The sequence below is a fragment of the Dromiciops gliroides genome, chromosome 6, assembly GCF_019393635.1.
Source record: "Dromiciops gliroides isolate mDroGli1 chromosome 6, mDroGli1.pri, whole genome shotgun sequence".
Lineage (NCBI taxonomy): Eukaryota > Metazoa > Chordata > Mammalia > Microbiotheria > Microbiotheriidae > Dromiciops > Dromiciops gliroides.
In genome coordinates, this window is record NC_057866.1 from 157,509,922 (window position 1) to 157,536,006 (window position 26,085).

General features: G+C 40.8%; 1 protein-coding gene across 4 annotated transcripts in view; it reads left to right on the plus strand.

The window, feature by feature from the left end:
* GAB1 (GRB2 associated binding protein 1) overlaps positions 1-26,085 on the plus strand; it is a 181,471-nt gene that overhangs the window by 134,808 nt on the left and 20,578 nt on the right. For 2 of the 4 annotated variants that reach the window (XM_043973057.1, XM_043973059.1), the window contains exons 3-7: positions 6,998-7,220; positions 7,518-7,598; positions 16,346-16,947; positions 20,930-21,015; positions 21,242-21,545. In XM_043973057.1, coding sequence (XP_043828992.1) covers positions 6,998-7,220; positions 7,518-7,598; positions 16,346-16,947; positions 20,930-21,015; positions 21,242-21,545 — 1,296 coding nt within the window. The remainder of the gene's footprint in view (positions 1-6,997; positions 7,221-7,517; positions 7,599-16,345; positions 16,948-20,929; positions 21,016-21,241; positions 21,546-26,085) is intronic. The other 2 variants (XM_043973058.1, XM_043973060.1) reach the window with 1 other exon arrangement.

A 26,085-nucleotide genomic window follows, 5' to 3' on the forward strand; every position in this document is an offset into this window, starting at 1 on the left:
ACATGTACATATACACATATATACATAAGGTCCTTCCTCAAGTATATTTGAGCTGCATGACCTTGGAGGGTGTCTCTTGGTGCCCCTGGAAGCTTTCAAAGTCTCTGAGTTAACAGATTATTGGAGGGAGTGTCAGACTCTACACCAATAAAAATCAGAGATCCTGACAAAAGAAGGAAGGGGTGTGAAATTATTAGTAGTTATCCTTCCTCATTAGGTTGTTGTGATGAAAGGACTCTGTAAATCCTAAAACATGGTACATGTGAGTTATTAGAGGCAGCACAGTGGTTACAACACTGGGCCTGGAGTCAGGAAGACCAGAGTTCAAATGTGACCTCAAGACTTACTGGCTGTGAGACCCTGGGCAAGTCACTTGCCCTCTGGTTTGCCTCAGTTTTCTCAACTGTAAAATGAGGTAGTAACAGCACCTATCTTACAGGGTTGTTGTGAGGATCAAGTGAGATAATATTTGTTAAGTGCTTAACCCAGTGTCTGGCTTATAGGGCTATACAAATGCTTCATTCTCTCTCCCTCCCTTCCCTTAGTATCTTCCATGTGGAAGCCAGGAAGGAAGATTATGCTAAGGGAAAGAATGGATTCCTCTACTTGGGGAGCTTGAAAGAAGAGATGATTCTGAAAAAGTACAGACTGGATATTTCTTCTGCCTGACTGAATCCCAACAAAAACAACAGCAGCATCAAAATGCCTCATATTGGAATTCTCTCTGGTTGAGGACCTTAGTGGCATCAGGAGGCGAATTCTCCTAATGGTCCATTTGCTCAGAAAATGAGCACTCCATGCACCAAGTGCTAAAGGCTCTCATTGCCAGACAGATCTGTAATCGAACAGTTCTTGTGGCTTCACTGTAACTTTTTAGGTTGGTTTGTGTCATTGTAAAGGAGAGAAAGCTTTATTCTGTGTCAAGATTTTTATGAGAACTGTGGATAATGTCGTTTTTAGTCTCCCTTTATTTCTGTGGGGGTTTTTGGGGGTTTTTTTGTGGGACAATTGGGGTTAAGTGACTTGCCCAGGGTCACACAGCTAGTAAGTGTCAAGTGTCTGAGGTCAGATTTGAACTCAGGTACTCCTGAATCCAAGGCCAGAGTGCTTTATCCACTGCGCCACCTAGCCGCCCCCTTCCCTTTATTTCAAAAATGTTGTCAGGGGCTTTTTGGAAGGGTGACAGTACAGAACTATGACACCAGCAGTGGAAAGAATACTGGATTTGGAATCTGAGGGCCTGGGCTTGAATTGGATCTTGGTTCTACCTCTTACTACCTGTGATATCACTGGAAAGGCAGTTAGCCTTTCTAGGATTTATTTCCCTTATCTGTAAAACAAGGGTAGGGGAGAAGTGTTGAATTAGATGACCTCAATTTATCTAGGAAGTATGGGACCAAACTTGAACTCAATAAAGGATTTATCGCGTTAGTTAAGATAAATTATTCTGTCAAGTTTTGCAAAGCTGGCCCTTGAAAGGAAGAGGCTGCTGATTTTAAAAAGGAAATTTATCTTATTGAAGGCAGATATTTATAGTATAAATGGGTTTTCTTTCAGTATTAAGGATGCATAATGGGTATGAAAATTGGACTTTATCCCTATCCATGTATTTGGTCAGTATCAGAATAGAAATTAAATGGAGACAGAGAGAGAGAGACACAGAGACACAGAGAGAGAGACACAGAGAAAGACAGAGAGAGACAGAGAGAGAGAGACAGAGACAGAGAGAGCTCAAAAGCACACTGCATACCCAGAAAGACATGAGCATTAACAAGTTGCTTGCATATTTTTTCATGGATCTGTGATTTCATCTTTGTGGGTAATTCCTCTACAGTAACAACTCATATTTCTTTTTCTTTTTGAAGCAGTCAGGGGTTAAGTGACTCACCCAGTGTCTCCTGACTACAAAGCCACTGCATCTCCTAGCTGCCCCTAGAACTCACATTTCTATTCTACTTGTTGTTTGTCTTTTCAATCTCAAAGAAGACCAATGACATTGGGAAGGTGATGTCATGACTTGCAAGTGAATTAGATTTAAATTAGGGAGGGCTGTGCAAAGTCATAAGCCTCACTCTCTCCTCCAGAGCCATCTGGGTCCAGTGGCCAGATATGTATCAGGGGGACTGGAGATGGCCCCTCTGTACCACTTAAAAGCTTTCAAAGTACTTTTCTCACAACAGTCCTGTTCCATGGGCTGTGCAGGTGTTGCTATTCACAAATAGGGAAACTCTAGGACCTGAATGCATAGCCCCTAAGTCATCAAATGGCAATCAGAGTTCCTCCATATCTCTTTAGCCTGCTCATGTTGTGATCTTCTAGAGTGGAATTCCCTTCATATGTGTGTGTATGTATGCATGCATGTATGTCTGTCTGTATACACACACATATATATCAGCTATTCACCTGAATGTTGACTTAATATGTGTGCTCTTGTTAAGTTCTTCATTGAATTTCTCTGCTTCATTGATGTGTCTGATGGGGGGGAGGGGCTGTCATATTCGTGACAGCCTATCGGATATTTGGTTCCTGTGGGCATTACAGTAGCTCATGAAATGAAGCTTCTTGTTGCCTTTGGAAACACAGTAAAACCAACATTACCAACTCTTATATTCCTCCCTCCCCATGAACCTGGGAGTCATCTTTCCATTTCACTTCTCTTTCTTTCTCTTCTATTTTTATTTACAGTGAGAATGTCGATATGGATGTGTCTTATTTCCTCCAATGGTTTGCCTAACTGTTGGTCAATGGACTCGTTAAGAGAGACAACCAGTTAGGTAGAGAGGCAGCTAGCATTTACTAGTGCTTAGCACAGTTATCCCTTCCACAGTATGACCTTCCCCATCAAGGTTTTGATATATCATGGGTCAGCATAAGAAATTAAATGGGAATTTGGGGGGAGTTTTGTAGAAGCCGCAATCACACAAAGGCCAGAAGATGACACAGAAAAAGTTTAGAAACTCAGAATTGCATAAAATACATGTATCGTCTAGTATAGTGTAATATCAACCCATATTTTACAATAAGGTGTTGTGAACACCCCATTTTCAAAAAAGAGGAAAAAAAATCAGACTTCCTTGGTACAAAGGGGGGCCAAAAATTTTATGTGGATTTTTCCAGGCTTCAGGGGTACCTTGCCCATAAAACCCTCAACCCCTTACCCTTCGATGTGGAAAGGATTACTGTATGTGCCAGGCATTGTGCTAATGCAAAGCATTAGGAATATATATATGTATACACACACACACACACACACAGAAGCAGTTCCTACCCTCAAGGAGCTTAGATTCTAATGAGAGAGAAGATAGCATATAAAAGGGAGCTGAAAATAGACATGGCAGAAGGTACCCACATGGGCACCTGGTGACACTGAAGGTAAAAAGGCAGCTTCTCATAACATCCTTCTGGTGGTGGCGAAGTCCAAAAAAATCAGAAAAAGCAGTATGAAGCATAATGGGCCTGGATCTGTCCTAAAATGTAGGCCCAGAAGGAACTCACCAATGAAATAAAGGGTCAGGTGTGGCAGAGAGAGATGGACGTTGTGGGCTGAGAGGGCGGCTCAGTCATGGGAACAGAATGAACATTTGTCGCATGCACAGGGTCATAGATTTTAAAGCAGGTAAGGACGTGAAAGGTTTTATCCATTTCCTTAAATTCATAACCTGGTGGCCAGTTTTCTCCTTATGAGCCTTTCTTTACTTAAGTAGGCTAGTCCTCAAGGCAGCAGATAGCTAGTCTTTAGTCTGACCCACACTTAACACCTTGCCAGCCTGGTCAAACCTGCCAGGGCTTGTGCCGACTTGGCATAGTCCTAAGTAACCTGGGGTCACATCCATGCCAAGGGGAGGCATCGGCACAAGGGTGGTTTTTTAGAAGTGCCAAGTGACTAATCCTGCAAAATATTATAAAAATTTTGGTATTAGAAACTTTCCATGCAGGATGGAGAGCTGCTGCAGCAGGAAATACACCCTTAGTAACTGCACCTGTATCCAATCTGTCTCTCCTACCTAGAGATGACAGAGCTGGCCTTAGCATCTGTAAAATGAGGGGGTTGAACTAGATGACCCCTAAGGGCTTTTCCAGTGCTAGGCCTTTGGACTAATGACCCTGTGGTCATGCAGATGCCATAGATTGTGTAACAGAAGTGACTCATTTGTGGGGACACCTTGGTAGATAGAAATGGACGTTGGTTTGGCTGTTCCTAGCCTTAGGAAATTTTTCCCCCTGTGACTTCTGAGAAAAAATGCTGAAATACCAGATAAAAGAGAGAAAATGCACAGCAAGATCATCTCAGGGCCAAGTGCTATGCCACTGTACTGTAGCCCTCTCTTAAACTATGAGGATGGAGGATTTAAATAAGAAAAAGGGCTTCCTAGGAGTCTGGCTTTGCTTATCTTGCTAGAAAAAAGCTGGAGTATTTTGCTAAACAGAGCAAAGCATGCTCATGAAGTTTTTTCCCCCCTTTTAATTATAATGAACTTGACAAATATCAACAAGCATGAACATGAACTTATAAAACAAACAAAAGAAGAAGATGGCAAATGAACCTCTGACTCTCAACTATGCACAGCTGGTGAATTTTTGGTATGCTTCAATTTAATTTGGTAGTGCCAACATTGCCCTTGCTGTGTGCTCCCTTCTGAACTTTCTTCTGTGTATTTTTAATTATTCCTTGACTGCTTTTTCTTTTTTTTGTACCACTCCCAAGCCCATCACCAAAAAGGGAGGTCGGGGGGAGCCTCCCTTGGGACAAATAAATATGTTCACCCAAAACAGATCCCTAAAAACCATGTCTGAAAATGAATGTCTCGGCACAGTCATTGCATTAAACATGGTTTTTGAGTCATTCACAGTTCTTCTCTATCAGTCTACATGAGATCTCCTAAATTTCTCTAAATCCAACCCTTTCATCATTTTTATGGCACAATAGTATCCCATCCCAATCATATATGATAAATTCTTCAGTCATTCCCTAATAGATGAACACCCATTTGGTTTCCAGTTCTTCACCACTGCAAAACGTGTTGCTATAAATATTTTTGCACATATGAATCCTTTCACTTTTGTCTTTCCTCTCTTTCTGATATGTAAACCATAGTAAAAGCATAATGCCTCGTTTTGTGACTTTTGGGGTATAGCTCTGCATTGCTTTCCAGAGCAGTTGGACCACTTCCTAGTTCCCCCAGCAATACATTAGTATGCCTGTCCTCCCAAAGTCCATCCAACAACGGTCAAGTTCCTTTTTTGTCATCTTTGACTTTCTGATAAGTGGGAGATGGAAACTCAGAGTTGTTTTGATTTGTAATTCTCTTATTTTTAGGGTCCTAGAGCTTTGTTTATATGGTTGTTGATAATTTGTATTTCTTTTTTTTCATTTTTCTTTAAAAACTTTTGTTCAAGGGGCAGCTAGGTGGCCCAGTAGATAGAACACCGGCTCTGGATTCAGGAGGACCTGAGTTCAAATCCAGCCTCAGACACAAATACTTTCTAGCTGTGTGACCCTGGACAAGTCACTTAACTTGCCTCACCAAAAAAAAAAAAGTTTTGTTGACATATTGATTTTATATCACCAATTTCTCTTAGTATTCCTCTTTTCACCTTCCAGAGAGCCATCCTGTATAACAATTTGACTTTTTTTAGACCTCCCCCCCTCAAAAAAAAAAAGAAGAGGAAAAATAAGCTTGTTTGATCAATACATTAAAAATGTCTAAAAATATATGCAACACTTGTGGACCTCCCATCTCTGCAAAGGGGTGGAATGGAGTGGGAATGAATGTCTTCTCATATTTCCTCTTTCTAAGACAATTTGCATTTCTTCTGGAACTGTTTGTTCCATATCCTCTGGTTATGAATTCGTACAACTTAGATCTAGAAGAGACCTTAAGAGCTCATCTCATCCAGTCCCCTTATTTTATAGGAAATTGTGGCCTGGGGTGGGGGTGGTGGGGCAGGGACTTGGCTTCAGTACAAACAGGTAGTAACAGCATAGAATTTAAATGCAGCTCCTCTAACAGCTAATCTAACACTTTCCCCACATTGATAGGAGCTGCTGAGTCATTTTAGAGGACTTTGTAGGACAAGGCCTTCTCAAGTCACATAAGATGAAGAATCCTCCTTGTTACATCCATGCTTTGGTCAAGAAAGAATTCAGGGGCAGCTAGGTGGCGTAGTGGATAAAGCACTGGCCCTGGATTCAGGAGGACCAGAGTTCAAATCCGGCCTCAGACACTTGACACTTACTAGCTGTGTGACCCTGGGCAAGTCACTTAACCCTAATTGCCTCACTTAAAAAAAAAATGAAGGACAAACAACTAGTGCTACCTCTTAAACCTCTTTGCATTTAATGTACTTTGTGTATACTTGTATTTATTCACTTTATATTTATGCTGTATATATTTTTATGTGTATTTGTTGGCCCTCCCCATTAAAACTCAAGATCCCTGTGAATAGGACCTGCTTCATTCTTTGTACTTATAAGCCCAATTCCTGATACATAATAGGTACTTAATAAATCTTTGTTTATTGATTTAACTATTTATAATGGTAGTTTTAGTTAAGCCATAAATTTATTTAAATTTGTGATTTATTAAAATATCAAACATAATTTATTTTAAAATCATAATAAATTTATAATAGATTATAATAATACACTTAACTTCTTTAAACATTTATTTAAGCAGTTCATTTCATTTATTTATTAAGCATTAATTAGTATTATTAGTACTATGAGTACACTTAGTATTAATACTAGTAGCAATTAGTGTTAATAAATACGAGTTGATTGATTTGACAGAGTTTAGCCTCTGAGAATTTGGATTAAAATCCTGGCCAAGCCACTTACCACCCTTGTGACTGTATATAGGTCACTTTTCCTCTTGACCCTCAGTTTCCTCATGAATCTAATGAAGAAGGCAGACAACATCAACTCTGAGGACCTGTTCCACCTAAATCTATGACGCTAAGTAAGACCACAACTTGATGTCTGTACTTTGCTTTCCAGATCCTGTGAAACCACCTGGCTCTTTGCAGCCCTCAGCTGACTTCCCTTTAGCTGTAAATCCATCACCAGCCCCTCTGCAGATGGATCCATCCCCTGGTCCTCTACCTCCTCCCTATCAGCTAATTAACTTACCACCACACCTGGAACCTCTTCCTATTCAGGATGATCCCCAAGACTACCTCTTGCTCATCAACTGTCAAAGCAAGAAGCTTGAACCCGCAAGGTAAGATTCTGTGCTGTCTTTTAGCATTTTGTGTTGGCAGTCTTTGCTACTCCAGGTTGGAGGCCTGCTTTCTCTGCAGGAATGATGTGGTATATTGAGGTTAATGGATGCACAGGGAAGTGTAGGAGAGATCTTAACCATGGGCTGCGGGGTGCAGGCTTGTTTCACAAAGCCCTGTCAGAAAACAGTTATGATGCAGGTTGTCTGCCGTAGCCTCTGTTGCAGACTTAAGTTGCCTACATTTCACTGATGTGTAAATGGTGATCTTGCTCCATTTCTTATGTGATTATAAACCAGCCAAGGGTCCTCTTTTGTTTCTGAAGAAGGAGAAGAATATCTGCTTCTTGAAGACTTTGAAAGCAAAAAGATCCCATTGCTGTGAGTGTTGGTGTTCTGTGGCTTTTTGTGGGAAGCGGGGTGTCTGTGTGTGAGGAATTAATTACAGCAGGTAAAATCCCTACATAACAAAGGCCTTAGGACATCCAAATTGTTGGGTTGGGATGGAAGTTAATCTAATTTAAATCCCCTCTTAGAACTCCTCTGCTTCATCTAGGAGATGGAATATGGCACAAAGCTAAAGGTCTGGGGACCTGGAGTCATAAAGACCTGGACCCAAATCCCAGCTTTGGCAATTACACATGACCTTGAGAAAGTCTTTTCTGACCCTCAGTTTCCTCACCTGTAAAAGGAAGGCATTGAATTAGATAATCTTGAAGGTTCCTTTCTAGTTCTGAAGCTATGATTCTGTAAAGTTGGAGGGCTTCAGAGCCTTTCCATATATCCCCCCCTCCAAGAAAAAAGGAAAAAAGACAGACAAAAGCCCACCCTCCTCTTCCACAGTCCTAGATCTATATTCATGCAGTTCCTCATTTGACATTTTAAATGGCTCTCTGTAGCTAGTTAGTACATATGAAGGAGGGCGGGGTAAGGAGAGTTGGAAGACAATAGTTATCTGGTGCCTCTTCAGTTTAAAGACCTTTGAGTCAAGAGGCCTGCTTTGTTGCAGCTAGTTGTATGAACTCTAAATGACTCAGTGTGACTAGCATCTCTCACAAGGTGATCGTGAAGGTCAAATGAGATGACCGTATATATCCTGAAGGATCTGTACGATCCACCTTCTTCTTCGGTAATGCAATAGAACTGCTTCCATTTAGAGTCAGAGGACCTGGCTTTGAATTCAAGATCATCTTGTGATCTTGGGGACAGTTTGACCTCCCCCAGACCCCCCCAACCTCAGGTCAGTCATCTGTAAAACCTTCATGGTCACCTTCAGGTTCTCTGTCAGCTCCAAATCTATGAGCCTCAGATTCACCAACACAGGGAACCAGTGCAGGAAGGAGCTTCTTCTGGCCGGAAGATTTCAGAGCCCTTGACTTAACTCCTAGTGAGTTACCTGGAGCAGGCTACGGGTTTGTCCAGGGTCTCACAAATAGTTAAGTGGGTAGCCCCACACAGAGCCAGGGTTTCCCCACTTTCCTGACCAGTAGTACATTATGCTGATTTGATGATGGGTGTAAAAGCACTTAAAGAACCATAAAGAGAGAAATCAGGACTGGCTCCTTTCTCTACCCTTAAAGCACATGGGAATTAAGTTGTCAAACAAGTTCTTGCTCTATAGTAAGTGACTGTTGTGTGATCTAGGACCAGGCAAAGACCTTATTCTTTGGATCTGTTGTACAGTCTTTTGTAGTGAGATCTACAGAGCTCTTACTTCTGGGACTTTAATGGGGACATGGAAGGTGTTTTCTCCCTTTTCCAGAGGAAGACTCTCTGTATTAGTTGTGATGGGATTTTGCCTGTAGAAGAAAGGTGGTTTTTTTTTTTTTAAATCTCACTAGTTAATAATATACACTCTAACTTGATTTTGCACTGTTTGCTGTGCGTGTTTTCAGATTTCACATCTCCAGCTTTATTGCCTTGATAACTAACCAAGGTTCCCCTTAAAAGTAGGAGTGCCGCTGTTCCACTGTTGACTTTCTAAAATGACTGCTATACCACAAGCTTTTTCTACATTTTCCCCTTTGCCTGGAGTCTTCTGTTGCCCAATATCGGCTCATATTTTCAGAGCTCTTTAAGGTTCATAAAACGCATTGTATGTATTATTTCATTTGATCAGTGAGGGCACAGCTGTTGCAATGCTGTGCTGCTCTGGCAGAAATTCCCATATATAAGTAATCATTCTTCAGTCATTTTGTACATAAATTATGAATAAGTGAAAATCTCGTGATAAGTGCTTATGGGGGCTAGAGAGGCAGTAGTAGCATGTGGAGAGCTCGGGGTCAGGAAGACATGAGTTCAGGTCCTAACTCTGACCAATGCTGTCTGTGTGGCCCAGAAGCAAATCATTAGACATTTCCACGTCTCATATGTTACACAACCAGTTTTCTCATTGGGAGTTCTCTACACTCGTGAAATCAAAAGTCTGGTTTGTTTTTGTTTTTGTTTTTTTTGAAGTACCTCCTATATGCCCAACACAGTGCTAGGGGATGTCATCCTTCCTTTAATCCAGTTCAATTTAACAGTCATTTATTAAGAAGCTACTAGGTCACAGGTGCCATGCTTCCTCAAGGATTTCACATTCTATTTAACACATATGGCGTAGACATGAAATAATTATATAACAAGACAGTATAAATTGAAGGATTAAAGTATGGGGGACACCAGCATTAGAATTCAGGGAAGGAAAAGCTCCCTAAGGGCTTGAGTCATTGGGAAAAGCTTCACAGAAATGTGGGTGGGAACTAGTAGTGCCTGGGATCAAGGTAAGGGGTTGGATGGGCAGAGAGACAGGAGGCCAAATTTCATGTGAACAGCATGAAGAAATGGAAAGAAGCATAGAGATCAGACTGACGCAGAGTGGGAATCATTCAGAAACACAGACAGCCTTAAGTCAGATTCTCAAGAACCTTGACTCGTCTTAAACCGATCTCACCATTTTCCCTTGAAACCCGCTCCTCCCGTGGATTTCTCTGTTATATCAATGCCTCCATCCTCCTAGTCACCCAAACAAGTGCTCAGAGTTACTTTTGACTTTCCCCTCTTCTATCACTACTCCTCTCGCTCTCCTCTCCACATCTGGGCAGTCCTGCTATTTTTCCCTGTTCAGTCTCTCATTTCTCACCTCTTTTCCCGTCACACCTCCATCATTCGAGTTTGAGGCTTCGTTGCCTCCTGCCTAGATTCAGGAGTTTGTCGAAGCCAATTGTTAAATTTTCAGTGTGAGCACTTACACTGAATTTACAAATGCCACCAATCAAGGCTCTTTTAATTATTTATTGCTTATGTGGGTTTAAGAAAGTGATGGAAAAACTGTTAATAACACAGATCAAACTTAAAAAGTGTGTCATGTGTTTTTCTTTCCCCCAGAGAGCTGATTGTAAAACATTAACCAACACACTTCAGACTAAGACTGTTGTAATAATTTTTTCTCTGGTCTCCCTGCCTCTAGTCTTTTACCTTCCTAATCTATTATCCATTATCCATTTGCCAAAATAATCTTTGTATTGCACAGGTCAAAACTCTTCATCCTGATGCTTAGGTTCTTCCTCATTCTGTCTCAAGGTAGCTAGGTGGTACAGTGGGCCTAGAGTGAGGGAGACATGGGTTAAAATCTAGCCTCAGGGGGCAGCTAGGTGGCGCAGTGGATAAAGCACTGGCCCTGGATTCAGGAGGACCTGAATTCAAATGCGACTTCAGACACTTGACACTTACTAGCTGTGTGACCCTGGGCAAGTCACTTAACCCCCATTGCCCCACCAAAAAACAAAAACAAAAAAATCTAGCCTCAGACACTTACTAGTTGCATTCCCCTGGGCAAATTACTCAACTGTAAAAATAGGGATAATAATAGCACCTCGGGCAGCTACGTGGCTCAGTGGATAGAGCACCAAGTCTGAAGTCAGGAAGACCTGAGTTAAAATGTTGTCTCAGCTGTGTGACCCTGGGCAAGTCACTTGACACTGTTTGCCTGAGTTTCCTCATCTGTCAAATGAACTGGCAAAACCACTCTAGTGTCTTTGACAAGAAAACCCCATGGACATTGTTAGTGAGCTGTAGTCCACAGGTCATGAAGAGTCAGAGAAGACTGAATGACTCAACAGTAGCAAATAACCCCTATGTCCCAGGATTGTGAGGTTCAGATGAGATAATATTTGGAACAAAGCACTTAGCATAGTGCTTGGCATTTAGTAGGTCCCTTTCCCCCTATCTCTGGCTTGCTTTAATAATTTTCTCATTTATATATACTGTCTTCCAGATAAATGGGACTAAAAAGGAGCTGCTCCCAGATTTAATTTGCCTTTAATAATTAAATTCTTATTCATTAAATGCTCTGATTTAATTAAGTAAATGCTAATTAATTCAGCTCATTAATTAAATTATCTAATTAATTGGATCCTCACACCTCTTTGCCTTTATAGGGGCTGTTGCCCCTGGCTTGGAATAGTCTTGTTCATCTCTACCTTTTGAAATGCTCTCCTTCTGGCCCAGCCTAGGTCCACCCTGAAGCTCTCCCTGCCTCTCCCTTCCCCAGCCCAAAGGGATCTCTTCTTCCTCAAATATCCCCAGGCCACTTGGATGCTTGTGCTTTGAGGTCAGGCTGGGGAAGAACACTGACTGGAGTCTGAGGACCTGGGTTTGTATCTGGCCTATGAAGCTTGACTGTGGGGTCCTGAGGGAAGTACTTTCCCTCACTGTAAAATGCTCCATATCGGAGATCCTGGGATGTGCCTGCTCCATGCTATTGAGTATTTATATGTCTGTGCATCCTCTTTCCTGCTAAGAATGCTAGTGCCCCCCGCACCCCAGGGGAAGGACTATGTTGCTTTTCATCTTGGCACATCCAGTCCCTTGGACAGGGCCTTGTTCCATAATAGTTTATTGAATTGAACTTGTTGAAATAATTTAATTGGGAGGCATCAGGGTCCAATGGAAAGAGCTGGATTAAGTCCTTGTTCTGCTCTAAGACCGTTCTATGCCTGTATAGCTGGGAGTTGATCCTCAGAGGTCCTTCTAGCTCTGAGTTTGGGATCCTATGAATTGAACTCTCTCTATTTGCTGCCTAGTAGAGAACTGATAGGGCTTTTCAAGCAGGGAAATGACACACTGAAGATGGTATTTACGCAGGGATGTGTTGGTAAATGTTTAACAGCTGGCTGTCCCTGGGGGTGGGGAGGTATACACACAACACCCTTAATTTTAATTAAATATAGATAACCAACAAAACACATCAAGCCCTAATTTGTAGGGGTTGCTGGTTTCTGAGGTGTAAATGTTCACACAGAGAATTAAATAAGGAGGGTCAGGCTGGCTCCAGCTCCCCTCTGTCTTGAAGCACCCTTCATTAGTTATGAGTATAAAGAATGTCACTTGGTGACTGGCTAGCTGTGGAGAAAAGGAGAGGGACAGGGTCAAAGGTGACTCCAAGGCCATAAGCCTATAGGATGGAGGAATGCTCCTGCCTCAGATCAGAAGGAGGAAGCTGGGACACAGCAAAGGATCAGCAGGGAAGGTATGGCCTTTCAGATGACAGCAGGGCAACCACATGGAAATACCCTTGGGGCAGTTGATGGGGGGGGGGGGGCAATGAGGGTTAAGTGACTTGCCCAAGGTCACACAGCTAGTAAGTGTCAAGTGTCTGTGGTCAGATTTGAACTCAGGTCCTCCTGAATCCAGGGCTGGTGCTTCATCCACTGTGCCACCTAGCTGCCCCCTGGGCAGATCCTGGGCAAGAATTAGGGTCGAAGAATTAGGTTAGGGGTTAAAGCCATGAGAATGGATGAGTCCTATGTGAACAAAAGCTGGAAAGGACATTGGAGATCACGTTGGCCAGGAGTTCTTTACCTGGGCTCTGTGAATTTGCCTTTTTAATATTGTGACAGATCATGGGGCAGCTAGGTGGCACAGTGGATACCTGAGGTTGAATCTGGCCTCTAGCCCTTACTAGCTGTGTGACCCTGGGCAAGTAAGTCACTTACCCTCTCTTTGCCTCCATTTCCTCATCTGTAAAATGGGGATAACAATAGCACCCACCTTCCAGGATTATTGTGGGGATCAGGTGAGATGCTGATTGTAAGGCACTCAGTGCAGTGCTGAGCACTGTGTGATACAGAGGCATACATCATACACTTGTTCATACACACATATAGAGAGATATACACAGTTATATACATGCACGTATAAGGTACATAGAAATATATTTCTTTACTTATTTTTGCATACTAGCTACTGATAACTCTATTTCAGTATAACTGGTTTCCTTTGTAATCTTATGTTTGACATTGTATATTTTAAAATGTTCTAGAAAAGGGTCCTTCAGTTTCACCAGACCACAAAAGTTAAGAATTCTTGCCCATTATGCCAATACTATTATTTCACAGAGGAGAGAAAAAAGAAAGTGATTTGTCTACAGTCCCCCATCTTTTTAATACAACTAGGATTTGAACTCAGATCCTTCTGACTCCTAAGGCAGAGTGTTTTCCATTGTATCCTGCTGTCTCCAAGGGAAAAAATATAGCAAGAAAAGTAACCGTAATTCAGAGTTATATAATACTATACAATTTACAGAATGGTATCCTTATAGCAAGGGGCAGCCAGGTGACAAAGTGGATAGAGTGTCAGGCCTGGAGTCAGGAAGCCTCATCTTTGTGAATTCAAACCTGGCCTCTAACACTTAACTAGCTGTGTGACCCTGGGGAAGTCACTTAACCCTGTTTGCCTCAAAAAAAAAGTTTGCCTCAGTTTCTCACTTTAAAATGAATTGGAGGAAATGGCAAACCACTCCAGTGTCTCTGCCAAGAAAATCCCAAATGGGGTCACCAAGAGTCAGACACAGCTGCAAAAGGACTGAACGCAAATCTTCACAGCAACCTCATAAAGTAGATGAGGAAGCTGAGACTCAGAGAAAGGGGACTTGCTCCTGCTTCCATGAGTCATAAATACTGGAACCTGGTTTCTTCGAATCATGATTTCTTCTGGCCCCAAGTTTATTGCTTTCTAGTAGCATATAACCTCTCAAGTAGTGGGGAGAAACTATGGAATAGTGGGAGCTGCGGTGAACTGAACTGGAAATTCTGAAGGCTGGGACTGTCGTCTCATTTCCGCCATTAACTTACTGTTATCTTTGATGTCTATGCTAACCAATAAGTTTCTGTGGCATAATGGAAAGCACACTATTTTTTAAAATCAGGATCGAAACAAGAGATTTCATATTCCAACTTCAACATTAGTTCTGCAGTGATAGACGGGTCATTTGGCCTCTGGGCTTCAATTTTCACACCGGTAAAATGGGTGGAACCTTGTCCTTCCATCCTTACAGGGCTGTTGAAAGGCTCGAAGAATATGCTATGTACAAAGTGCTATGCAAATGTCAGCTATGACTGTCAGCATAAATAAACACGGTGATAGCTAATTGTCATCCCCATCATACAAAGCTTTGTGACCTTGGCTATATCATTTAAGTTTTCTGGGCTTCAAGTTCCTCTTTGTAAATGGAGTGTGCAGATTATCTCTAAGATTCCTTCCGATCTAAAATGCTATGATTCTATGGCCAAGACACAAGAAACCTGGACAATTAGACCTAGAGAAGAGAAGCCAGCTCAGAGAGACAAGCAAGGGAGAGAAGCAGGATAGCTGAAGTGTCACAGAACCAAAGGAGAAAAGTTTTTGTTTTTGTTTTTTTCAAAAAGTATGGTCAACAGTGTCAAATACTACAGAGAGGTCAAGGAGGATGGAGACAGGAAATTTATCCCAAGCTATTTCAGGAAGTAATTCCATTGAAATGCACCAGGGGTTCTCATTCAACCCAAGCAGATGGTGAGTGCATCTTGTTGAGCAATCAGCCTGAAGGTATGGGGTTTGCTAATGTCATTAGTTTTGTGTTGGCTTGTGTGTGAAGACTGCTTGATGTTAAACCCTCTCCTCACCCCCAGCACCTTTAATTCCAATCCTAATTTAGTTGAATGTTTCTCTGCATGTCCAAACAAAAGGTATGATGTGAAGAAAGTAATTTCCATTTCTTGAGGTTTGTTATGACTTGGAGAGATGGTTAATTAAGTTTCTTAAATTTCTAATTCTCTTCCCATATGGTACTTGCATTATTGGCTGGTTTCCAGAGAAGGGGAGTAACTGCAAAATAGAAAGATGAAAACTCCAAATCCATCAAACCCATGCATTACAAAACCTACGGAGCTCGCACCAGATTCTAACCAAACTATGTCATCTTTATATTTTTAACTATAGCAGGCAAGGAATTTGGCATAAGTGGATAAAATCAACCAGAAAAGCTTCATATAATGTTCAGAAGAGAGTATGTCTATATGTTAAAACATTTACCCTTCCCAAAGTGTAATAACCCTTCTAAAGCTAGTTGTGTTGGGAGACTGAGAGAAGGCAGGGAAGGTGGAGCAGGGCTGCATTTGGAGTTGTTATGTCTGGTGTTATTCTTGTGTACTCACTGAGATATTTGACATCCTCTCAATTTACCTGCTACCTTTTATTCATTTCATGCACAACTCTGCCCCTTGCCCTGGTCAGGCCACATTTGGAGCATACTGTTCCATTCTGGCCTCTGTATCCTAGAAGCGATCCAGAAGAGGGCAACAACTGTGAAGGCCCTTGAGAAGGCTCAGGGGATAGCTGTCCTCAGGTACTTCAAAGCCTGTCGTGCAGAAACTTTAGACTTGGGCTCTTGGGCTCTTGGGCCCCAGGATTCAGTTCTAGAAGCAGTTAAGGAAATTTGCAAAGAAGCCAATGATTTAGTGGTAGTAGAAGAAAAAAGATTCCCAGCTATTGGACTTGTCCAAGGGTGGAATGGCGGCCTGGTGGGGGTGGGGGTGGGGGCTTAGTAGGATTCCCTGCGCTGGACGGCTTGATGACCGCCTCTCATGCATGTAGTTGAAGAGAGTCTTCCTTTTACAGCACAGGTTTGATCCAGATTCTGGATGAGTCCCCTTCTTCCATCTCTGAAGTTCTTTGATTTTTGTGATTAAGTGACCCCAAGAAAAATTAAGTTGTATATTTTAATTGTTGAACTGTTTGGTTTGGTTTTGGTTAAACCTGAGTAAGTTCTCCTGTGCTTTCTTTCACCATACTAACAATGTGTTCTGTACTTAACAATTCTCTTCCAGACCCCATGCTGATTCGGCCAAATCCACCTCTTCAGAGACAGACTGCAATGATAACGTCCCTTCTCATAAAAATTCTGCTCCCTCTCAGAGCAAACCCGCGGTGAATGGCTTCTTTCAGCAACAAACCATGTATGACCCTCTGCCTCCCCGAGCTGTCTCTGTCTCTGTGGACTCCAACCTGTATAACCTGCCCCGGAGTTACTCCCACGACGTCTTACCAAAGACAGCTTCTCCATCGAGTACGGAGGCGGATGGAGAGCTCTATGTTTTTAACACGCCATCTGGGACATCGTCCCTAGAAACGCAAATGAGACAGCTCTCTGCTAGCTATGACATTCCCCCCACACCTGGCAATGCCTACCAGATTCCAAGGACTTTTCCAGACGGAGCTTTGGGTCAGACGTCCAAGTTAGAGACGATCCCAGATATTCCTCCACCACGACCCCCAAAACCGCACCCGGCTCACGACCGATCACCTGTGGAAACATGTATTACCCGCACCGCCTCAGACACAGACAGTAGTTACTCTATCCCCACATCTGGGGTCCCACCATCTCGTAGTAATACCATTTCCACTGTGGATCTGAACAGATTGCGGAAAGGTTAGCCCTGATATACTTGCACATTCCACTGAGTTCCTTGTACCAGAGTTTTAATGAACGGGTGGCCACTGGGCTTTTCAGAGGGTCTGATTTTTCCAAAATGGTGAAGCAGTTAAGGTTTCTATCTTATTCTTCAGCTACCCCCACACTAGTATCCTGTCCTAGAGATAGGTCGCTGATCCCTGCTGACACTTAACCTTTAAAACTGTTCTTCAGCCTCATCAGTAGAACATTCTGTCCCCCCATTTCCTAGCCATAGCAGCCCAGGAAAATGACTTGGAATAGCCAGAGAGCTCCTCCCACTCCCTCACCTGTGCTTGTGGATGCTGTTTGAAAAAAACTGTAACTGGTTCAGCTCCCCCTTTCTGTGAAGTGTCATCATCCATGGCTGAGTGATTGATTCATCAGCCTTGCAGGCAGAGATTTTTTTAGACCATCTTAGTTGCAAAGCTAGTTGTTTGGTTTTTTTTTCTCCAAATTATTTATTTATTTATTTACGCTGGGCAATGGGGATTAAGTGACTTGCCCAGGTTCACACAGCTAGTAAGTGTCAAGTGTCTGAGGTCACACTTAACTCACATCCTCCTGAATCCAGGGCCCATGCTTTATCCACTGCACCACCTAGCTGCCCCGCAAAGCTAGTTTTAATGACTTTGTAAATGTCTATCCAGAAAATGTTTCAGGGAGGCATTTTTCTATACCTCTAGAAACTGTATACCCCACGGCCCTGTTCTCCACACTTTGTTATAACAGCTCCCTCAAAGTCCATGATGTAGAAAAAATATATATTCCAAGTAAAATGGCCATATGATGTGGTCTCTCTTTAGAAATCTCCTTGGAAAATATATAGTTTGTCCAAGATAAGACCTGCCTTATACCAGAATCCAAGCTATGGATCTTACGTTCTGTCTTCAGTGTATAACATTTTAAAGGATTTTCCTGAAGGTTATACACACACCTATTTGGCATTGTTTAAGTGTCTCTCATTTCTTTTGAACTGTGGAGAATTAATTATTTTTTCTAAAGAAATGTGTTTGCATTGCCATGGAAAAATCACTGAATTTGCCATCAGAAGACTTAAGTTTGAATCCTAGTTCTATTGTGTGAAATTGGGCAAGTAATTGCCCTTCTGAAGGTCTCAGTTTCCTCCTCTATGGAGTGAGAGGTGTTAAGGGCTAAAATTCTAGCTAAACTGTCTAAAATATCTAATGAGTGGTCGCCAATAAATTATAAGCTTTAGCAAGAGTTAGACTTTTAAGCATTTATTAAGGAGAATAAGAATTTGGTAAAGAGAGAGAAAGGCCTAGATTCCTATCTATTAAAGGGACAGCACATTTCTAGCTCTGCTCTCCACCAGAGTCCAAAGGCAAGAGAGTGAGAACAAGCGCCAGTCTCTTCTTTCCTCCTCCCACTAGCCTGCGTCACTTCCTGACGCCAAAGAAAAGACTCCTGGTCTTGCCCTCAAAGACCTTCATTTCATGGGTGGAACTCTTCTACAGTAAGTCTCCAGCAGGTGGCGTCATTCCAAAGGGCCTTAGATAAGCCCTTTCCAGTTCTAAATCTGTGATCTTTTAAGGCAGGGGTTTTTAAGCCTTTTGTGAGTCATGGACCCCTTTAGCATCTAGTGGAAACTGTGGACCCTTCTTCAGAGTAAGGTTTGTCAATATATAAAATGAAAAACATAGTGTTGCATAGGGAACCATCATATTGAAATAGTTATCAGAATATTAAAAAACCCCAAATCTGATATATATTCTTTATGAATATTTTTTTTAATTTTTTAATTTTTTTAAATTTTTTTTAGTGAGGCAATTGGGGTTAAGTGACTTGCCCAGGGTCACACAGCTAGTAAGTGTTAAGTGTCTGAGGCCGGATTTGAACTCAGGTACTCCTGACTCCAGGGCCAGTGCTCTATCCACTGTGCCACCTAGCTGCCCCCTATTCTTTATGAATATTAAATGACAAGATAGTACTTTCCAAAATATAGGCAAGTCAAGGCTATTGTTGTCTTTGTATGAAGGAAATATTAAATTTCACTTAGAGGTTAGGGGAAATAGAAATGTAATTTTTTTCCCCCATTCAAGTTTATGAATTTCTTCTTCCCCACCCCCCAAATCTATCCACAGGTTTTTTGAGGACTCATGGACTCCCAAGGTTAAGGATTCCTCCTCTAAGATGATCAGATAAGGCTATGCTATTGTAGGTTTTCTAAACAGTTTTAATATAGAACCAGCATATCATTCTGTTAGGTGAATATATACATATATATATATATACATATATATATTCTGCTCTTTTAAAAATATATATATTTTTAAAATAAATATTTAAAAAATATATATATTTTTAAAAGAACAGAATTTGAGTTGAGAAAAGTTCAAGTTCCACTTTGAAATAAGGAGATCAGATTCATAAAGGCTTGTGTAAAGTGGGTATGTATATTGTCCCCTTTTCCTGCTATCCCCAACTGCCAAGACATCCGTGTCTTGTGAACACAGTTCCCAGGCAGAAATGCATAGTTGAGTATAAGATTATAATCAATCTAGCTTGCTATAACGCTCTAGCCCAGCACTAGAAATGGATGACTGAATCAGCTCACAAATGAATCAGAGGGGGAAGGTTACTGCTGCCCAGCTTCTGCCCACCTTCTGCCCACCTTCAGCCATGACGGCCTTAAAGGTGGCAGGAAGGCTTCCTTCTAACAAGCAGGAAAACAAATACCCCTCTGCCTTTGTCCTCACTGCCCACGTAAGGTCATAGAATTTTAGACACAGACCTAAAAGGAAACTTGGATTTACCTTCTCTGCACATAACTCCCACTTGACCTTCTAGCATGGCATTGATCATCCTAGAAGCTGGCATGACTACACTGGCTAGAGATTCCAAGAGAATGGACTTTCAGAACAATAGATATATAGGCAAGTGGCTATTTTTAAACCTTTTTTTCAAGCTTATTCTTTTATCCAATGTAGAGAAGATTTACAAAGTAGCAGAAGCAGGAACAAGGACTACACAGACCCCCTTTACAAAAGATCTGTGTTTTCATCAACAGAGTACTTCCAGCGTGAAGTTCATTCAACAGGCATTTGTAGGCAACATATGCTTTGGTTTTGTCTGTATTATCCCCCAGGGCCTAAGACAGGGTTTGATACATGGAAGGCATTTGACAGATGATTGTCAATCACGGTTCAGCAGAAAGAGTAACTGGTTCTAGTGTCAAAGATCAAAACCCATTTCTTTCTTTTTTGGGGGGTGGGGGTGGGGCAGTGAGGGTTAAGTGACTTGCCCAGGGTCACACAGCTAGTAAGTGTTAAGTGTCTGAGGTCAAATTTGAACGCAGGTCCTCCTGAATCCAAGACCCGTGCTTTATCCACTGCACCACCTAGCTGCCTCTCTGAAACCCATTTCTGACCAATACCACCCCCTACTTGACTTTGGCTTCCTTAATTTGGCCCCCTCCAGCCTCTGTTTCATCTATGAAATAATATGGTTTCTGAGGTTCCTTCTAGTTTCAGCTCCACAATCTGTTACATGCATGATATATGCGTACTAGGTGATGATTGCAGAGACAAATAAAATTGCCCCTGCCCTCAGGTCACTTACTGTTTTCTAAATAGGAGCTCACACAAAATAGATGCAAAACAAATACAAAGGAAATAGAGTTGCCCCTGGCTCTAAGAGTTGACTTCCCCGGAGACACACATCTAGTAAGTGTCAGAGGCAATGATTCCTGACCCAAAATTCAGGTCACTCTGTCTACTCTATTAGGCTGCCTCCCTTGTATAGTGCTTAGAACCAGGAAGAGTGTACACTATTCAAAATGTGCCAGCCAGATTGGTGGCATTCTGTTAGAAAGCATTTTAAAATCTCATTTAATTTTTTTTTTTACTTAGACTTTTTCATTAAAAAAATGAATCATTATGATTATACTGGGAATGACTCTTAATAATAAGAATTTATAATTTGTTGTTCTTTCTTTTAGATGCTAGTTCTCAAGACTCCTATGATATTCCACGAACATTTCCCAGCGATAGATCTAGCTCACTTGAAGGCTTTCATGCCCACCTTGTAAGTATGATTGACCTCTGGCATCTCACTGTGTGCCACCCCACCAAAAACTTTGTGCCTTTTAGCATCATAGGAGTTTAAAAAAAAAAAAGAAAGAAAAGAAAAGAAAGGTGTTTGGTATATACCTCCTTATTTCCAAGAAGTAGGTGGGATTTATCCCACTGATAGCGCCTTAGATAATCACTTCTGTCTTTATTAAAGGAAATATGTGTGTTATGTGTTTTAGAAAAACAAAAACATGTTGACAATGGGGAGTGTATCGAGTGAAGAACTGGATGAAAACTACGTCCCAATGAATCCCAACTCTCCACCACGACAGCATTCCAGCAGTTTTACAGAGCCAATTCACGAAGCCAACTATGTGCCAATGACACCAGGGACATTTGACTTTTCATCCTTTGGAATGCAGGTCCCACCTCCTGCTCACATGGGCTTCAGGTCAAGCCCAAAGACCCCTCCCCGAAGGCCAGTTCCTGTGGCAGACTGTGAGCCGCCCCCTGTTGATAGGAATCTCAAGCCAGACAGAAAAGGTGAGGCCAGCATGCTATAGTCTTTTTGATTTTGGTTTCTTAAATGTGGTTATAAATAGCATTGGACTGCTCTAATAATGTCTCAAATGGAGATAGACAGAAAATGCCTGAAATTGTGTGTGTGTGTGTGTGTGTGTGTGTGTGTGTGGTGGGCATGCAAGTGTGAGCTCGGTGATCTGCTGAAATTCCATAAAGATTATTAATCAATTTTGGTATAGTGTTTCAGTCATCTTGAATTGGTCATTTTTTATTACCCAGAATAGAATCTAATGAGTGAGAAATATAGTTATAATTTGATGTCATTCTTTATCATTTTAATAACTCTACCAGGTAAAAAAATCAGTCTATTTGTTACTATAGTAATGATTTTTTATTGTTTGTGCCTGTTATGGTGTTACAGGTGAAAGAAAGATTTACTTTCAGTCTGGCCTTTGACCTATGTGTATAAAAAACACTGTTTAAAAACATTTAAGTCATTGCAGCAATTTTGGTAAGATATGCACACAAGTTCAATACAGTCCCTGATAAGGAAGTTATTTGTATGGCCATGAGCAAGTTGCTTAATCTCTTATCTGACTCAGTGTCCTCATTTGTACAGTAAGGGAGTTGGACTGGATAACTTCTGAGGCCCCATAAAGTTAAAAAACTGTTTTTCTGAGGCAGCTAAGTGACAAATTAGATCGAATTCTAGGCCTAGGGTTGGATCAGGGAGAACTGAGTTCACATCAGCTTGTGTCATGAGCATAATAGTAACACTTGCTTGGGGGGGGGGGGGGGGCGTTGTGAGAACTGAGTGAGATACTAGATATAAAGTGCTTTACTTTAAAGTGCTATGTTAGTGATTATTATGCTATGCATCATCTGTAATGTGGATACGCTAGAAGCCTTCCCAATACAATCAAGGGTGAAACAAGGATGCCCATTATCACCTCTATTATTTAATATCGTACTAGAAATGTTAGCTGTAGCAATAAGAAAAGGGGAATTAAAGGAATTAGAATAGGTAATGAGGAAACAAAACTATCACTCTTTGCAGATGATATGATTTTATAATTAGAAAATCCTAGAGAATCAACTAAAAAGCTACTTGAAATTATTAACAACTTTAGCAAAGTTGCAGGATACAAAATCATCCCACATAAATCATCAGCATTTCTATATGTTACCAATAAAGTCCAGCAACAACAGATAGAAAGAGAAATTTCATTTAAAATAACTGTGGCCAATATTATTATGCTATGAGCTCATCATTTTTCTGTGTCTATGTCTCCCTAAAAATCTAGCTAAACACCCAGGAACTCAGAGGATGGGCATTCATTTCATTGTGTGCTGAATGGCTTCATCTTATTTTAATTACTTTATGCACGGAATTATCTATATTCAGTAGAGGTTTTAGTTGTCAGTCAGTCTTTTTTCAGTCGTGTCCAATTCTTCGTGACCCCTTTTGGGGTTTTCTTGGCAGAGATACTGGAGTGGTTTGCCATTTCTTTATCCAGCTCATTTGACAAATGAGGAAACTGAGGCAAACAGGTTTAAGTGACTTGCCCAGGATTACACAGTAGAAGTAGCATGGGGTGATGGATAGAGGGATGACTTTAGAATCAAGAAGGCCTGAGCTAAAGTTCTATTACTAGCTCTGGCACCATAGTGAAGATAATACCTCAATTACCCCCTGGCAGCTTTCCAAGATGCTAAATTACAGGTGCCTTATTAATCAGCAACAATAATGCTGGGGGCTACCATTTCCCTTTATTACTTTCTATATATTTTCTAATCACTTATATGTGTTTGTGTATGTTTTCCCCTGTTGAAGCTCCTTCAGGGTAAGGACTGTGCAGATTTTAATTTATATAAAGTGCTTTGAAAATCTTGTTGTTATTATTACTAAAGAGACTGGGATCCTACTCTACCATAGGTCAAGGTGCGTCTCCTGATGGGATACATTGACCTGTGGGGTAGATTATACTCTTGCTTTATAAAGGACTTTCTTGGGGGCAGCTAGATGGCGCAGTGGATAGAGCACCGGCCCTGGAGTCAGGAGTACCTGAGTTCAAATCTGGCTTCAGACACTTAACACTTACTAGTTGTGTGACCCTGGGCAAGTCACTTAACCCACATTGCCTCACTAAAAAAAAAATAAAGGACTTTCTCGCTTCTATCATGGAATGCTGGGAATTGGTCCTTTAAAAAAATTTTTTAATGGTCTTTTTCAAATTTATTTGACTAATAAAAACTGAGCTTAAATTTTCTTGCCAGTTTGTATAATTATCTTTATTTTTTAAATGCCTTCAGGGATTTCCGAAAGTCTATAGTAAAAAAACTAACAGAAAGCTTATTTTATAGTTGACAGTAGGATGGATGTAGAATAGACCTAGCTGATCGTTAAACAGTCTTGCCATACAATACCAAAGAAAACTGGTTTTGGTGGGAACCTTTGTGTCCCCCACATCAATGTGAGGAACTCCCAGTAAAGATCAGTAACTTACCTGTAACTTTTCATCTTAATGAGAGGTTAAGTAAAGTACTGTGGTTACATAGTATAAATGTGTCAGAGTCCACACTTGAACCCCCAGATTTTCCTCTCTTGAAGGTTGGATCTCCATCCAGTAAATCATGCTGTCTTTATCCTTACTGGAACCAAAGTATTGTTCTACATTTTAAATGTTTATAGTGAAAGAAATATGGTGAAAGTAGAAATTGCCATTTACTGTTTGAATGAAATTCTAAAACTAGGCTTATTGGGCTTTTACAAAATACATTTTGAAACCAACTACACATTGGTGGGAAAGTTTCTTTTAAGTGATAAACTGATAAATCTTACTATGTTATCTATTCATTATCATGAAAAATAATTTTGGCCAAGCACATTGGAATGAGCAATAATTAAGTACCAGTTATGTGCCGTGGCACAGTAGATAAAGTGCCAGGCCCAGAGTCAGCAACATTCATCTCCCTAAGTTCAAATCTGACCTCAGATACTTACTAGCTGTGTGACCCTAGGCAAGACACTCAGCTCCATCATCCTCAAATGAGCCTGAGAAAGAAATGGCAAACCACTCCAGTATCTTTGCTGAGAAAACCCCAAATAGGGTAATGAAGAGTCAGATAGGACTAAAAAGAACAACTAAATAAATGTGCCAGGCACTGTGCTGGATGCCTGGAGATAACAAATAAGGTAAGAAACAATGGCTACTCAAAAGTAGTTTACATTTAATGGGGGAGAGGGTGAGCACATATATATGTATACAAATATATATATATATATATATATATATATATACATACATAAACATGTATGTATATATATATATATGTGTGTGTGTATGTGTATACACACACGGTAAAAATGTCAAGTTAACAAATACAAAAACCTACAAAGTAGATTTGACAACCCAGAAATTAATGTTGTGGTCTAGAAATGTATGGGCAGTCATCTGTCTTCTATTTAGTAGGATCTAAAATAGGAAAACAAGTTTGATTCAAGCTAGTGTTGAATGGAAACACACTGAAGTAGTCACTGTTAGGCATGATGTCATTTCCAGTGGATGACTCTCCTCTGCCCTTACTTATTATGAAGAGCCAACACTGAGTAACACACTAGGCTTACTTATGGTGACCGTTACAGAGGTCAGCTGCTAGTGTACGGCACAAATGAGTTTTAGAATACTTTTGGCATGAATGTAGCCAGAAGAATGCACAGGAACTCTAAAACCTCCAAGATTTAAGGCATAACCCTGGATTCTCTACCAGTGAGTGTCTTATAGAGTCCATCTTCCTTTCCCCTCCAGCCCCAGTATAGGGCTTATTTTGAGTTTGGACTTTTTGGGTTTTTGGATTTGGGGGGGGGGGGAATATATATATATATATATATATATATATATATATATATATATATATATATATATATATATATATATATATATATGAGATGTTACTCTCTGACAGAGAAACCTATGAATTATGAATGAGACTAAAATTTTCAAGAAACTGATGAAAAAAATTTAAATAAATAAATTTAAAAATTTTTAAAAGAAAAAGAATAAAAGAAAAAAGAAATTGATGGAAGATGAAATGCATCAAGTCACAGTTTGGCCACTAAGGTTAAAATATTCCTACAAAAATTTTTGAGACCCAGTGATGAGCCCCAACTCTCCCAGATGGCCAACATGAGGTAGTGGCTGCTTTGAGATGACTCCCTTTGCCTATGTCCACTGGTGGTATTTCTCAGTCATTCTCATTTGTGAGAGTGTCAAGATGTCTGTGGAGTTCTTACAGGGTTTATCTGACATTTCCTAATCACCTGCTGTGTGCCAAGCACTATGTTGAGCACTAGGAATACGATGACAAACAAAATAGGAATGAGGGGGCAAGGGTTATTTTTTATTCCTTCAGTAGAAACAACAGGTACAGAGTTAAGTAAATGCAAAAGGTATGCAAGGAAACATAGGAAGTTTGGTTCCTTTCATCCTTGTCACTTTAGAATTCTCTGGAATACAGGGACCAGAAAAACCAATCTAGTTTCTCCAGTTTTTATTTTTTA